The following is a 16,059-nucleotide window of genomic DNA, read 5'->3' on the forward strand; positions in this document are numbered from 1 at the left end:
TTAATGGAAACAGAATAAATTAAAATAAAAGCATTAGGCGAACGATTTGACATTAATCACTTTCGTACAAGTAATTATGCAATTCCAGACTCAAAATGCTTTTTTTTTTTTGAAATACAAGGCCCCAAAGTGAGGTTGGTGGGAATTAAACCTGGGTCTCCTTTGAAAATTCCCAAGCATCCAACCATTCAACCACCCCTTTCGAAATTCTCAAAATGCTTGCATACTTGCACTGTTGCACACATGAATTAACATTCCAATAGACTAGAAATCAAGCATAAACACGAGATATATATTACTCGTACTAATCACTTATAATAAAGCTTAATCAATAATCAATAAACTAAGTAATTAATTAATCAATTCATCTTAATGAAGCTCGAAGGTGTTAAAGCTTCATAAGAACCATACCCTTTCCCCATGATCCGATGTTCATTACATTCCAACCGACGGCTAGGATTAAACGGACTACACGATCCATACGCAAAGCTCCATCCAAGAGGTTGCACATCTTTAACCTCCATTTCCGCCAACACTTTGTAGAACAAATCAACATCACAAGGTAGCGATATCGGTCCATCACCATGTGTACCATATTCGGTTTCCGCATCTTCTAAAAGCATCACGAATAAAGGATGATTAATGTATTTAGTTTTGATTGCGAATCGTTGTTTCTCTGGACCCACATATACCGGGACAAACCCTTCTGGCGCCATTTTCGTCTTCTTTTTCATCTCTTTCCCGTTCCATGATTTGCTCTTGGCTAATTCACCAACGTTGTTGCGACTACGACTATGTTGGAACGATCGACAACGTTTCCATGTTTTCGCAAGAAAGTTCTTCTTGCTCTTGACCGATTCCATTATTAGTAATTAATCAATAACAAATATTGACACACACTTGAGGACACAACCTGTTGGTTAACGGGCTAGGAGTATTTTTATTCAGATGTACACGACTTGTAAATATATACAAAATGTTGAATGAGTGATTTAAGGGATTTTGTGATATGATGTGAAAATTGAAATCTATCCTCTATCATAGGCTAAATCAAACATGGATCGGGTACCGGGTTGTGTTTTGATGGTCATGATGAACATTTGGGAAGGAATTAAGATTGAAGATTGGGTCATGGAAATTGTGGAGTGGTATTGGTTTGTGTAAAAATTTGAGAGATTTTATAGAATCAAGAGTTGAAATAATGAGTTGAGAGCTGAACCGGGTATTAACCCGGTTTAGATTGAGAGTCATGACATCATATAAACTTCTGTTATTGTCTAAACTAATACAGTATATTGTTGGCATTGTCAACGATCCAAGTCATGCGGTTATATATGATTGTTTTTTTCTCTAGAGTGATCTAATTTCAAAAATTATTTTAATAAACATTTTATTAGTAATAATTTGATTGATAGTGGTTCAAACTTATAGAAGGATGATGGTCATTGGTGTTTATTTTTATTTTTATCAACGAAATCATAAACATATTTTAAGAAATTCAAATAGGAGGGAAGGTACAGGTAGGAATACCAATGTGTCGTTCTTAATCATGTTGTTAAATACTCCGTAAATTGATTAGACTAATCTTATCCCAGTGTCAAATTGGAGGCGTGAGATGAGTTAGACAAGCTTGACAGCATGTGACGCCATTATCACAGCAACAAAAAGTGACAGAGGGTTCCGTTAGTTAAAAGAGTGACGGAGGGTCAAATGATTTCAGTAACTAATGAATGATTTTAAGAATTTAATATTAATATTTAATATATTTTAATAATTAATATATTTTTTCCTATTTAATTTTAAATCAGCTTTTACCACATCACTCTACCAATATTTGACACAAAAACTTGACCTTTTGAGTTATCGAATATCAAATACAGTCATAGTTAAAAAACTTATTTTTTCACAAAAAATGCATAATTCGACTCTGACATCACAGTCAGGGTTATGAATAGTCTTAGTATACGAACAAGTAAATATCTACCTTATTCTTACAGTTTTTTTTCTGAATATATGAGCACGTGCGTTGCACGACAATTGTTTAATATTTGATAACGTTGGTATTAATACTTATCAAATGTAGAATACAATTACAATTAAAAAAAACTCTTTATCACTGATAATATTTGTATCGAAAACATTAAAACTGAAAACTAATGCATAGATTATCAGCCAGTCCGTTGAAACCATTTTAACTTTAATTGACAGATAATCGATAAAACACCAAATATGAGCTTGTGAAAATGGTTTTAAATAATGTACATCTCTAATTGCATATGTTTTTAATACAAAATAATTTCATTATGTCAAAATCTCAAAAAAATCTGAGCAGACACATATATATGTATCTATAAGAATTACTACATAATCATTTTAATTTTAATTAAAAAATAATCGATAAAACACTAAACACGATAGTGTAAAAAATTTACCTATTAACCGATGACAATGAATGAAAAAACTTATATATTACTAGGCATACATATCCACGGTGAAAACTTAAGTTGCAGTTCAATCATTATATAAACATAATATATGTTTCTTTAACTGGAGTGCGTATCTCTCTTCTCTCTTCTTATTAAAAGAAAAGCTTAATTGTGAAATAATTATTCAAATTAAGCTTTCAAATTAAATCCTATCCACTGGATCTATATGGTACATCAGATCTAACCATTGATTTGATTCTCGAAAATCAATTACTAATAATTTTTAAGAGTCTTTTTTAAAAGTCAGTTATACCCTTATTTACTTTTTCCATACGGAGTATCAAAAATCAGATTAGGGGTCATTTACGCTCAATAGTTTCTAGGGTTCAAACTTTCACCCACTCCATGAAAAAAACACTGCTGAATCATCCTCTCAAAATTTCCATCTCTAATCCATTTTCAGCGGCCACCAATAAACGGATTTTAACGATCGATATTGTAGCGACCCGACAAAATCGTCATTTGACGGCGCCGACTACTTAGGTCCCGTTACGTGGTCATAAGTCTTTAAAATAACGTTTGACCAAAATATGTCGCATTCATTGCAAAAGTAAAGATTGTTCCCTAGTTTACAAGAATTGTTCATCCAAAAGTTACGTTACAAAGTTATAAGTACAAATGAAACCTATGCGACACAATTTAAAAGTAGCCAAAAGATGCTCCATGTATGCATAAATACTCGACATCCAAAGCAAGTATCAAAATAATGAGCGGAAGCATGTAACACATATCGTTCAAAGACCTGAGAAAAACATAGAAATCTGTCAACGAAAACGTTGGTGAAATCATAGGTTTAAGTAAGTAAGTGAGTAAATAAGTAGATTGAACCACAAGATTTGCAACATCGAAATAATAGTTAACCATTCCAAAATTTGTTTCACGAGCACCCAATTATCAATGCTTAACATTTCTCCCATTGAACCTCATCACCTTAGTGTTAGAACATACACTGATTCTCGAAAATATATTTCATTCGTAGACGGTAGCGAACCGTCTGAATGAGGGTTTGTCAAACCCATATGGATCCACATAACATAAGTTCACGCTTACACCCGGCAAGTGTAACTAATGATAATTGAATTGAGGATTTAGTTCTAAACTAGTATGTAGAATGTTTGTTTTCCTGTACTTGTGTTCACTTAGTAAAAAGAAACGTTTATGTTTTCTCATCCCAAATGTAAATTCAAAAGAGTAAAAGTGGGACTATGATCTCACCTTGAGTGCACGAGTAGTAAAGTACTTCAACAAGTAAACGTGTGCAAAGAACAATGCTAGTCTTGACCTAAACAATAGGTTGTATCAATAACGGTAAACACGATAGGTCAAAGATGTTCAATTAGTCCTATGGCTCGTTACGACTCGATTAAGTAGCATGTGAATCAAATTGTCAAGTTTCATGCAAGATACAAGTATAGAAGCAAGTTAGAGAGATTGCATAAGTATTCGGTTAAGTTTGGCTAAAAGTCAAACTTGGTCGGGTCAAAGTCAATGAAAAAGTCAACACGTTTGGGTCGGGTCCCGAACTATTTTTCTGAGGTTTTTAATCATATATAAGCATGTTAGTCAAGTTTCATGTTAATCGGAGGTGCGTAGCATAGTTAGAATTAATCGAAAAACGACCAAATTGGACAGCACCTGATAGGCCATCTGGACGGCGTCCAAAATGGCTGGACGGCGTCCAGTATTGAAGTACTGGACGGCGTCCAAAAGACTGGACGGCGTCCAAGTCTGAAGGGCTGGACGGCGTCCAAGATCTGGACGGCGTCCAGATCTGTATCCAGGCCCTGTTTTGCTGCAACAAAGAAATGCACGAACCAAAACTCAAACAATCCCAATTTATGACCCGCAAACAATCAAAACATGTATCCTATATCATCGGGAAGGTATTTTGACAAAGGATACAACTAACCACATATCATCAATCGAGTTTATCATTTACAATAACCGAATTCTCGTCAAGTGATCATTTAGAGTTCGTTTTCCAAGTTTCAAGTTCACAACTTCATTTCATGATTCGGTAGTCCAATCTACACATACGATATGCCGTTTCGAAGGTAATTAAACGTACATTGCAACTAAACACTTACTAACAACATTAACAAGCATTCAATGCATCAAAAGTTCTTTTTAAGGTTCATCAAACCCTAATTAAGAATCACAAAATCAATAATCATGTTAACGCAAGGTTTTCATATCATCCAACATACCAAAACGAAGCTAACGATGCTAATAACACTTTTAACACAATGGGTTTAACATCTAACAACATTTAATCAATCAAAATCAAAGATTAAACTAACTCATTTCAAGTGTTCATGCTAGTTACACCAAATAACAAGATCGAGCATACAATTTACATACACGACATCACAATGAGCCATAGACACTAACTAACATCATTTCAAGTCAAAAACACGAATTTAGAGAAATCTAGAGTTTTAGAAATGTTACCCAAACGAGATGAAGTTGGTACCAAAATGAAGAGGATGAAGAGAGGATCACGAATATGTAATTTATTTTGTTGCTAGCTTCCTAAATCGAATTTGGATGATGATTTTGTGTTTGAAGGTTTTGAGAGCATAAAAGGGAAGTAAAAAAAAGAGATAGAGAGAAATGGGAGGTTGGTGGTGGATGGTGGGTTACTAGTTAGAAAAGTTTGCCCGAGTGGCGAGATTAGTCCCTCGCGTGTGTAGTCGGGTGCGGGAATTACCTAAACGGAATATTTTAAAACGCGTATTAACGGAGGATGTTAAAATCCAATAACGAAAAAATATTAAGAATGTTAGCTAACGGAGGATACGAATTTAGTTACGAAGGATATTATTAAAATAAAAAGACGGACGTTAAAATAATTTAACGAAAAAATGCGGGATGTTACAGATATTAATCTAACATGAAGAATGTTCAAAACAAATGTGTGTATCAAATTTTTGAATCAGGTCTGGCGGAATCATCTTTGCATCTCTACGATTTGTACTTCAGGCAATCTAGAAGTGAACCAATATTCATGAGTCGATTTTTCGGTTGTAAGTATAAATTGTTGAAGAATTCTTTGTGTTACTTAATCGTTAATTTTTATTAGGACCTAAGGATTCATAATTAATAATGATAATTGATATATACTTTTTTCGTCATGTACAAAACGGAAGTTAGGATGTTAAAATTGATTTTTTTTCATATTGTTTGTATGGTATATTAATATGAAAAACCTGATGCAACAAGATATATAATAAATATGAAAATCAATGAGATTGAAGTAAACAAAGTTACATATCGTATGTGAAAATGACTGAGATTGTCCCTTTCTTTTTTTTTAAATCATTTGCTGCTATTGATGTTTGGTCTTCTGCTATCTTTTTTTATATCCACTGATATTTCATCGTCATGGTTATAGCTATTTGGTAAATATTCAGTTTATTATTTTTGTGGTGTATTGCATTAGTGTTCTTCAAATTTGACTGCATGATTATTAGGGGTTTAATATTTTAGTTGCTTCTGGAATTTTGCTGCTGAAAGGTAATCTTATATATTACTGTTCTTTCCGTTTGTTTTGCCATCTGCAGATTAGTTTTTATTGCGATTATTGATTGTGGGATGGCACATTAACTTCAATCAATTGGTGACAAGCGCGAAGCGATTGAAGCAAGGGTAGCTAGCTCGCTTAAGTAACTACTTACCGAGATGGGACATAACCACTGCAAGTATTAAAGTAAATATGCCGTGCTTTCCTATTTTTAAACCCCTAATTGTTTCTATATTTCATACCGATCATCTCAAATGTTGAATTTGTTTCATTAAATGAACAAATATTCAGGGCAATGGAAGAGTTGACAAAGATGAGAGTCAAGACCATACAGGTTGACTTTTTGCTTTCTTGACTCTTTTTTTGTTGTTTATTTATGAGTTTTGACGATACGGGTCTGTTTTCTTTTATGTGGTAACAGTCTCTTGATGGTGATTTAATAATTGTGTTGTTTCTCATCTTCAACCAGTATTTGATCATTTTAAACTTAAACGACAAAAGCCATTGGTATTTACTACTAATAACTCAAATACATATTGATATATATGTATATGTAGAGATTAAAATATATGTAGAGATTAGAGCTTATACATAAATGTTAGTAGTTTATGTATATGAATAATAAAAGTTAAGATTTAATGTGCTCCATTGAAGTTTTGATTTTATGAATGTAATGGTTAAGGTAACGTTATTAAATAACAGGCGAACCATCTGAAAAACCAAAGGGGCATAGCTCAAGTAATGAAATATATGAGATGATTCAATTCTGTCAGAATTTGGATGATGTCCCGAATGGACTATTCCGGTCAGAAGAACTATTGAAAAAGACGTTTTAAGATGGAGTTTGTTACGAAGATTTGGAAGAAAGATCAGAAGATGTGCAAGACATCAGACATGACACCATGAGTGGTGGTCATGAGGTTAGTTTAGTCTTTTACAATAACTGATTTGCTTTTTAATAGTGATTACTTATTAACTAATCACTATACTTTATTAGAAAAAAATGCTATTTTTGTCATCTTAACTGTTAATTTCTTAAATAACTGCAATTTCCCGAATGTTGTATTTTTAACCTGACAAACGGGTCAGGATGGGTCGGGTTGGGCAACGGGTCAAAATGGTTTTGAGTTGAAATAGGTAATGGGTCAAAACATTTTTGGGTTGAATTTGGTCATGGGTCAAATGGGTCAAAACGGTTTTGGGCTGACCCAAATTTGAGAGTACGGGTCTCAATTGTCAGGTGTAATTTTTATATTTCATAATGGGCCAATACGCTTCATGACGGTCACCAGGTTTTTTCGGTCGGTGTATTCTCACTAAACCCCTTTTCGAATATATATTCACGTTTCACTTTCGATGTATGTATGTATGTATTATATGTTTTATTGGTTTTGAATTGCTTTCGATTTAAGGTACTTATAAAGTCATCTTCGACATCATATTAGATTGTATGTTAAGCTGTTTTAAGCTTTCTACTCATTTATGAGGATCTTTTCATCCATATGTTATGTGAAGGAATTAAGTCTCCGCATGTTGGTGAGTTAGACTGTACATATACGTATAAATTATTTCATTCAATATATGTTTGTTTCAAGTGAAAAGTTATGTATCAGGATTAACAAGTGTTCTTCTCAAATGGCCTTTGAGGTTATATTTATATGGATTACTGATAATCTTTGTGTCCCAGAGATAAAACATATTCTATAAATCATAACTCCTGATGTACACCTTTTAACAAATTATAACTCGAGTCTCAATTTTTGAATCTAACTTTTGAAAGATGTAATTTTCAGTGGGTCTTATAAAGATGTGACAGTTGTAGATGCTGAGCGAGAACTGGAAGTAGCCCAAAATGTAAGCAAATTTCATCTTTACAAAGAATGACAGACCTTTCAATCTTAAACAATTAGGACTAAAAAATGGCAGACTTGACTGCTCGGATGAAGCGCCAAGATAGGTTTGATTCCCGATGTAGAAATCATCAGTTCATTCAGGTAACGTTTTTGATTATTTAGAATCTTTGAAATCTGTTCTCTTCTATTATCTCGAATATTTGCAAATTATTTAATGTGATTGAAAACTCCTGATTACGATTTTATGTATATATGTTTTATTTAATAGGATATTTCACAAAAGATGGAATACATTGCGATCGTTGTAGCAAGTTTGTAACTATTTCGAAGTTTGAGGCGCATGCTGGAAGTAAACTTAGGCAATCGTTTTTGAATATTGTTTTGAAATCGGGTAAATCATTGATGCAGTCTAAATGACGCGTGAAATAAACAAGGTGAGTTAGAAAGAAATGGTTTTTACAACATGGATGTTTATGGATCTTGGTGATGATCCGAATGATGATACGTGTTGAATATGTGATGACGGTGGGGATTTGACATATTGTGATGGCTTTCCTTTGACCTTTCATCAGAGTTGTTTGGAGATACATGTACTGTTTGGTTTGTAAAATGTTAATGTTTCTTATTATGTAGGTATGTAACAACACAAGTTGATTTTTATGCAACAGGCGGATTATTTGTTTGTCATATTAACATAAGTGTGTTATCTGTTTTTTAGAACACTATTGGTAGCAAGTATATATCTTTTGGTCTCCTGAGCTTATTTATTTTACTAATACACCAGCAACAAACTTCATCCTAATATGCATTTATGTCATTGTTATATATATTTGACATTTGCAAAAAAAACGTACTTTTACAACCTACGTTCAACGGACGAGCTCATAGTAGTACTCACATACTCATAAAAAAAAACCCATTTCTACTTTCGTATGATAAAATCCTTTGAAAAGCCTGCGGACGGAAGTTCTTCTTAATTATACATCAAGTATATTAATCGATCTCATCATAATTGCTCCAATGTTAAGTTGGTATACATTTTTTTTTATAAAGAAACCCGCGAATTCGCGGGTCTTTAACTAGTCTATTTTTATATGGTATGGTAAAAACTCAAATTGTATCTAAAATAAATATAAAGATTTAATTAAAATAGATAAATACCGATAAATCTGATGTTATCGTTATAGACAAATAATAATAATTAATTAAAAGAGAACTTGCGGGCATATCCCAACGGTTCGCCCATGTACTTTGTGTCATGGATAGGGAGAGGTCATGGGTTCGATCCTTATGGATGACATGATTTACTTTAAAACAATTGAACACCAATAATGGTGGTATATATTGACCCTATAGGGAGGTTTTACCGGATTCGTTCACGGACCTCTACCTAGAAACACTGCCCGAATGAATATGTTCTCAGGTAGCGTCGATCGGGTTCGGGTTTCTGTCTGAACGTGTGTGATACGTGCAAATGATGAAGGTCGTTGAAATAAATGATCTACTAATGCCAAAAAATCGCTGTTCTTATCCACCATAAACAAATACAGGAGAAAAATACCAAAAATCGCCGTTCTTATCCACCATAAACAAATACAGGAGAAAAATACCAGCCCGCGCGATGCGACGGGGCCTTTCGAGTTCCATATTCATATTTAAGGTAGCGTTATATATTTACAGAATTTAAAACGCGTTGCTACGGGTATTTTTGAAAACATTTGGTTAGTTCCTAGTATACATAATCTACCACGCGTTTTTACGCCGGAAAAATCTCGTAGAGAAGGGATCAGAACTATCGATACGAGGTGGTTAGTTTGAGTTGTTTAGTATACCTGTATGTATATGATAAAAAGTAGCCCGAAATATTTACATTTTTTAAAAATAGTCCGTTTCACGCGTAGCTAGTTAAGTTGTGTTCGTAAAATTATTCCGTGTTGAACGGTGATGTCAAAAAATTTAACTCGCAGCGATCGGGAAGATAGGGCCCGTAAAAAAGTCGGGTGAAGTTAGTTTTTTTTTTTTTTTTTTTTTTTTTTTTTTTTTTAAATTTGGGGTTTTACATTTTACCCCCTTGTTTTGGGGGTTGGAGTTGTAAATAGAGTTAAACTAGTTTTCGAACCCTCGTTTCACGCCGGGGGTTCGGTTTTCAATGTATTTTATTGCGTTTAGTTCGTAAAATTATTTCGTGGCTAATGATGATGTCGTTGAAGCGCAACTCGAGTCGAACTAAAAGGTATAACCCATGAAAGATTTAAATGTTATTTTAAATTAACAAAATATGTGCATCTCAGCGTTTCGCTATGGAATTGTCGACTTTTAAAAATTTAACGCAAAATCAACGTGTATGAAAAGTACCCCAAATATTTAGCATTTTTTAAAAAGAATCCGTTTTGCGTATAGTTAGTGACATTGTGTTAGTAAAATTATTTCGAGTTTAACGATGATGCCGGAAAAATTTAACTCGTTGCGAGCGAGAAGATATGACTCGTTGAATATTTGTGTGGAGTTTATTTAAGATTTTTTATGAAAATGTTGATTTGACACTTTATCCCCCTGTTTGGGGGGCCGGTTTTAATGTTTGAACAAAGTGTGACCGGGTTTTTTTGGCAAAGTGGAAGTTAGTTAAAAAAGGCGAAATGACGAAAATACCCCTGGTACTATTCACTATTTTTGTCTAATAGTTAATATGGTAATTTGGGGGGTTTGATATTTTTTGGCCACGTCGTTTTGGGGTTTTTTTTAGGGTTTGGGACGACCAAAATTCGGACTCCATTTAGTATATAAATAATAATAATTAATATTCACTTATGGTCTATTGCCTTTATCTAAGATTTGTATGTATCCACCATAATATGATATTATATATAATATAATAATATAATTAATTAATATATTTACTTATAATATAATTTTTAATATTAATTATTTAATTTAAATTAATTAAGAAATAACACGTATACAAATTTAATTGAGAAAATGACATGTCTGTATATTTAATTCAGATTAATTAAAAAATTAACACGTAAGATTATTGACACACGCTTTATAACAATGTATATATATGTGTGTGTGTGTGTATATATATATATATATATATATATATATATATATATATATATATATATATATATATATATATATATATCAAAACGATCCAACAAATTACATAATATGAACAATTGAGATTTGATCTGTACCCAAAACCAACAAACACTGTCTGTTACATGTGCGCATCTATTGAAATATAACGACACCATTACAAATTGAATCGAGCAGCTAATAACCAACAAGTTGCAACGCTACCACTATGTAGACCTATCGATGTTATATTTATTTTTTAAATACTACATTTTTGTTGTAATCGCATATTAGAAAATATTATAACGTTTTATCTAATGAATATCTATTAACCCACTTAGTCTAGTGGATATGGATATGGATGGATGAACTGAAATTAAACGAATATGAATATGGATATGGATGAACAAACTTAAATAAATATGGATATCGATACGACATCATCCGATCCACATCCAATCCATTACCATCCCTAGTTATGATATTCAAGTTTAAATTATTTTTAATATAAATAAAAACAGCTCACTACTATGTAAATGGTGGTGGCGCTTCAAAAATGAGAAACACGCACTTTGGGTAAAAATTATTACCAGTATCTACGGGGGGGGGGGGGGGGGGGGGGGGTTGGAATCTAACGTTTCTTGCAGGAATATTTCAGGTCGCCTCATTCTCCTCTTCCATCTCAAAATGTCTCGGGAATGGCGCCTCCATCAATTTTTAGAATGACGCATGGTTTGGCTTGGAACGATTTAGCACGCTTTTTCACAGATTATACATGCTTGAGACAAATAAAGATGCTTCAATCGCTGAAAGAATTACACATTGCAATGGGTCCTCATTTGGTAATTGGTGTTAGTCAAGGCCTCCTAGTGGTCGGGCTACAAACGACCTCATGGAATTAAACAACATTATATCTTCCGTAACTTTATCCGACAGGCAAGACTCCTGGAAATACAATCTATATCCCACAGGAATTTTCACCGCCAAATCTTTGACACTTTTGATCAACTCTCTAAAGTTAGGGAGTAACGCTTTAAGCTTATCGATTCCCCATAACAAACTTCTTCCGAAAAAAGTATATATCTTCATCTGGCGAGCCATTCAAAAAAAGATCCCGGTTCGATTCGAAATTGACAAAAGGGGCATTGATCTCGATTCCACTTTATGCCCTTTATGTGAATCGGATATTGAAACCACCGAACATATCCTCAGTTATTGTCCAAAAACGGCACTCATATGGAAATTTGTTCTTGATTGGTGGGCCCAAGATGTCTCTTTAATCTCCAATCTTAACGACGCCATTATCAATAATCAACCGTTCGCGCTCAACAATTTCGGCTCTTCATTATGGCAAGCTACCAAATGGATAACTTGCTACATAATTTGGAAACATAGGAATCAGAAAGTTTTCTCCAAAAAAACGTGGTCCCCTGGATCGATTCTATCCGAAATACAATCCCAAAGTTATTGTTGGATTTCTAAAAGATCACGTAAAAAGAAATTAATCGAGTGGCATCAATGGCTTATAAATCCTTTCTTCTTCATTGCAGATTCTCCACACCGTGTTGGGATTAGCTAATCTTCTACTAACACTTATGTGTAACCCACAGATTCCATTTCTTCTATTGAGGGTTTGATTAATCGGACTAGTTTGTGTAACTTTGTTGGCGCTAGATCGTCACTATTATCCTCTCTAGTCCGGCTTGTTTCTTTCAAGTTCTTATTTCCTCTTTAGTTTTATTGGCATTCGTTGGTTACCCGCGACTTTATAGCCTCTTTTTTGTAATTCCGTTTCATCAATGTATAGGTATGTATAGGGCCTTGTAACTCCATTTTTATTAATAATATATTATCTTGCTTTTCAAAAAAAAAAAAAATATAAATAAATGATAGGTGATCCTTCTATCACCTTCATTTATTCCATACACCACCAAATAAATTATTTAAACACCTTTATCCTTCTCTTATTTACCATATCCCACCTCCACCTCCCGTTAACTTCTCAATTATACTTTTGATCTTTGCATAATAGTTTTTCATACACCACCAAATAATTTATTTGCAAACTTTCATCCTTTTCTTATTTACCATATCCCACCTCCACCTTGTGTTAACTTCTCAATTATACTTTCGACCTTTACATAATTTTATTTAGATTTGATTACGCCAAACGTCCCTAAAGTTTACCATTAATTTCAACCTCGGTCCTAAAATTTTATTTTTTTCATGCTAACCCTTAATGTTTTTATTTGGTTTCATATACATCCCTAAAACTAACTTGCATTACGTCACTATCTTTAGTTTGAATAATATGAGAAGATTGGTCATTGTATGTTAAACAACAATAACATAACTGCCGCCTAATGCATAAACAAACCCACGTTTGCTAGTTATCATCTAAAATTTTCATATTCACGTATATCCTTCGATATCAAATAAAACCTAATATCTTCGATCCAATTGGATCAACCCATGGATGTTCCGACGTACACTATACGAACTGAGTATGCATGCTTGGATACACCTACTTTGAACCAAATATATTATAATGTTTCAATAATTTTTTTTTATGTTATAACTGCAATTGTTTCATCGAATTTCTAATACTATTATTTATATATTAATTGCACAGAACATGCATACTTAAACATAACTTGCTCAAAAAGTGTAACAAACAAAACTTGCATACTAGCACAAACAAGTGTCGCGACCCAAAACTTGCATACTAAATTGAACATTTGAATGGAATAGTACATTAGAAGAACAACTGAAACATCTGAATAATGAAACATCTGAATAAGGATGAAGATGAATTGATATTTTGAGATTGTTTGCGATTGAAAATTAGAATGTGAATCGGGTTGGCTAAGATAAAAACAAATGGCATTATATGTTATAATAGACATAAAAGCACAAAAACTATCCTACCCTCGTATGTATCGCAAGTGACACAAACTAACAAATGACTTAATGCCAGTTAGTTCTAGGTGAAGCCAAATAAAAATTAACGGTTAGCATGAAAAAATAAAACTTTAAAGTCCAAGGTGAACTTAATGGTATACTTTGGGACGGTTGGCGTAATTAATTCTTTTCTTTATTATGAAGCAATAATAACTTAGTCTTTTCCTCTACAAGTGATTTGTTAAACTAAACAAGTGCTAGAATGGGTACAATGGTACAATTGATCAATCTAGTATAAGCATAGGAATCTAACCATGTATACTCGAAGGTTGCACAATATATAATTCGAAATATACAAGCCCATAGAATTCATAGATACAGACAAATAATTAATAGTAGTACTTAAGAACCCTAATTTCAAATTAAGAACTCAAACAAAATTACCATTAGAATAAATTCTGTATATTTATAGCCACAAACTTCAATTGTTGAGATGACTCATTTGGTTCTTTAGGTATTCAAAAACCTAACAGGTAGATCCAAAAGAACTTCAAATCATCCCTAAATTAAAGCTCCCATTAAAGAATAGTAATCACAAAAAATAATGCAAGTCCTCCCGCCCCAATTTCTAGACAAACTAATTGGCACATCCTTTAACCAAACCGTGGACCCTATCTCTGAGTAGACTCAATTAGTTAAACAGAAAATTGAATATGTCGGGTTAAATCGGGTCGGGTCATTGGAAACAACATTAAACAAACAAAAATATATAATGAGTACATAAAACTACTAAATACTACTAAATGTAACGTTTTTTTTTTTAATAAAAGCAAGACTTTTATTAATACAAATATATAATGAGTACATGTCCATGATGTGCATGCCGAAAACTATATGGTCATTTTGAACACTTTTATGTAAGCACGAAATAGGACAGAAGCAAGTAAACCAAATCAAAATTCGATTAGACTCTTTTTAATGGTGATGGGGGTGAGGGGGGTGATGGGGGTTTTTGTGGGGTATAGTGCTGATGTGGCAAAGATGATGGGGGTGATGAGGTGATGGAGTTTGTAATGGTAGACGTGATGGGGAAGTGATGAGGGTTATTGGTCTCACATTTTTATTTTATTTTTCATTTTTTGTTTGAGTTTATTATTTTAATTTGTATACTTAAACATATATATAAGTAATAAAATTTTATAAAACACACGTAAATTAATTAAAATCAAACGGATACAATTTATAAAAGTCCTAAAAAATAAAAATTACGATAATTAAAAATTCCTAATACAATTACCTTATTAATTTCCTAAAAATTAAAATAATTTTTGTTAGTTATTATATTATTTACATATTTATTTATGTTGCATTTTTCATTTGTTTCAAGTTTAGTGTTTAAATTGTAAACTCATACCAAGTCTAGGGATAAAAAAATATAAATTCGTTTCTTTTATTTCACCCTTCATCACCAACAGATCAATCTAGATATAGATCTGGTATCTTCTTCACCTGTAAATTTTCTTCATCATTTTACAATACACTCAAATTATTAAAAATCAAAATAAACCCAAATATTAAAATCAAAATAGAAAGTGTAATACATATGGAAGCTTTTGATTGGGCTAGACCCGCTCACGGCACCAACCTTCTTCCGTGAAGCAACCATCACGCCGGCTCAATTTTACTCCGATCACGCCGCGTTACTGTAGGATCACAAGTCCCTAACAAATAAAGATACAACTATGTACATAAAGATTATGTGTTTGTGTTTGTGCTAGTTGTAATATGTAACAGTAGATGAATAATAAATAAGCAAATGAAAACTACACTTTTATTAGCAACGGATACCAGCTATATATAGCCTAAACAAAATAATGAAAATATTGGCAACTAAGCATGCCCACCTCTACTGCCTAAAGAAAAGGTGTACCACTCACCCACTCACCAACGTCTCAATTTTGCCATCTTTTAGTGCTTGAGAATCGGTCCATCAAATACCAATTCCAAATGACAAAAATTAACTGACATTTAATTAAACAAACCTATTAATTAAATACTAACTTAACTTACTACCAAATTATTAAAGCTAGACACTACTATAACCATGCACTAACTATATTATAACCAATTAGCACCAACAATCACCACCCTAATTGGTTAATCATAGTAATGCATGTTCTTCCTCATTCAAATTAGCATTCTTCTTACGTGTAGGACA

At 32.9% G+C, this 16,059-nt stretch overlaps 2 protein-coding genes across 2 annotated transcripts; one reads left to right on the forward strand and one right to left on the reverse strand.

The window, feature by feature from the left end:
* Positions 1–359: 359 nt before the first annotated feature.
* LOC139889364 (auxin-responsive protein SAUR71-like) lies at positions 360–863 on the reverse strand. Its single transcript, XM_071872323.1, has one exon. It carries the CDS (start codon positions 861–863, stop codon positions 360–362), a length of 504 nt encoding a protein of 167 aa, XP_071728424.1.
* A 193-nt stretch (positions 864–1,056) lies between these two features.
* On the forward strand, positions 1,057–12,519 carry LOC139889365 (uncharacterized). Its single transcript, XM_071872324.1, has 3 exons — positions 1,057–1,148; positions 7,803–7,863; positions 11,797–12,519. Exons 1-3 carry the CDS (start codon positions 1,057–1,059, stop codon positions 12,517–12,519), a joined length of 876 nt encoding a protein of 291 aa, XP_071728425.1.
* Positions 12,520–16,059: the final 3,540 nt, after the last annotated feature.

Source organism: Rutidosis leptorrhynchoides, chromosome 2 (genome assembly GCF_046630445.1).
Source record: "Rutidosis leptorrhynchoides isolate AG116_Rl617_1_P2 chromosome 2, CSIRO_AGI_Rlap_v1, whole genome shotgun sequence".
NCBI lineage: Eukaryota > Viridiplantae > Streptophyta > Magnoliopsida > Asterales > Asteraceae > Rutidosis > Rutidosis leptorrhynchoides.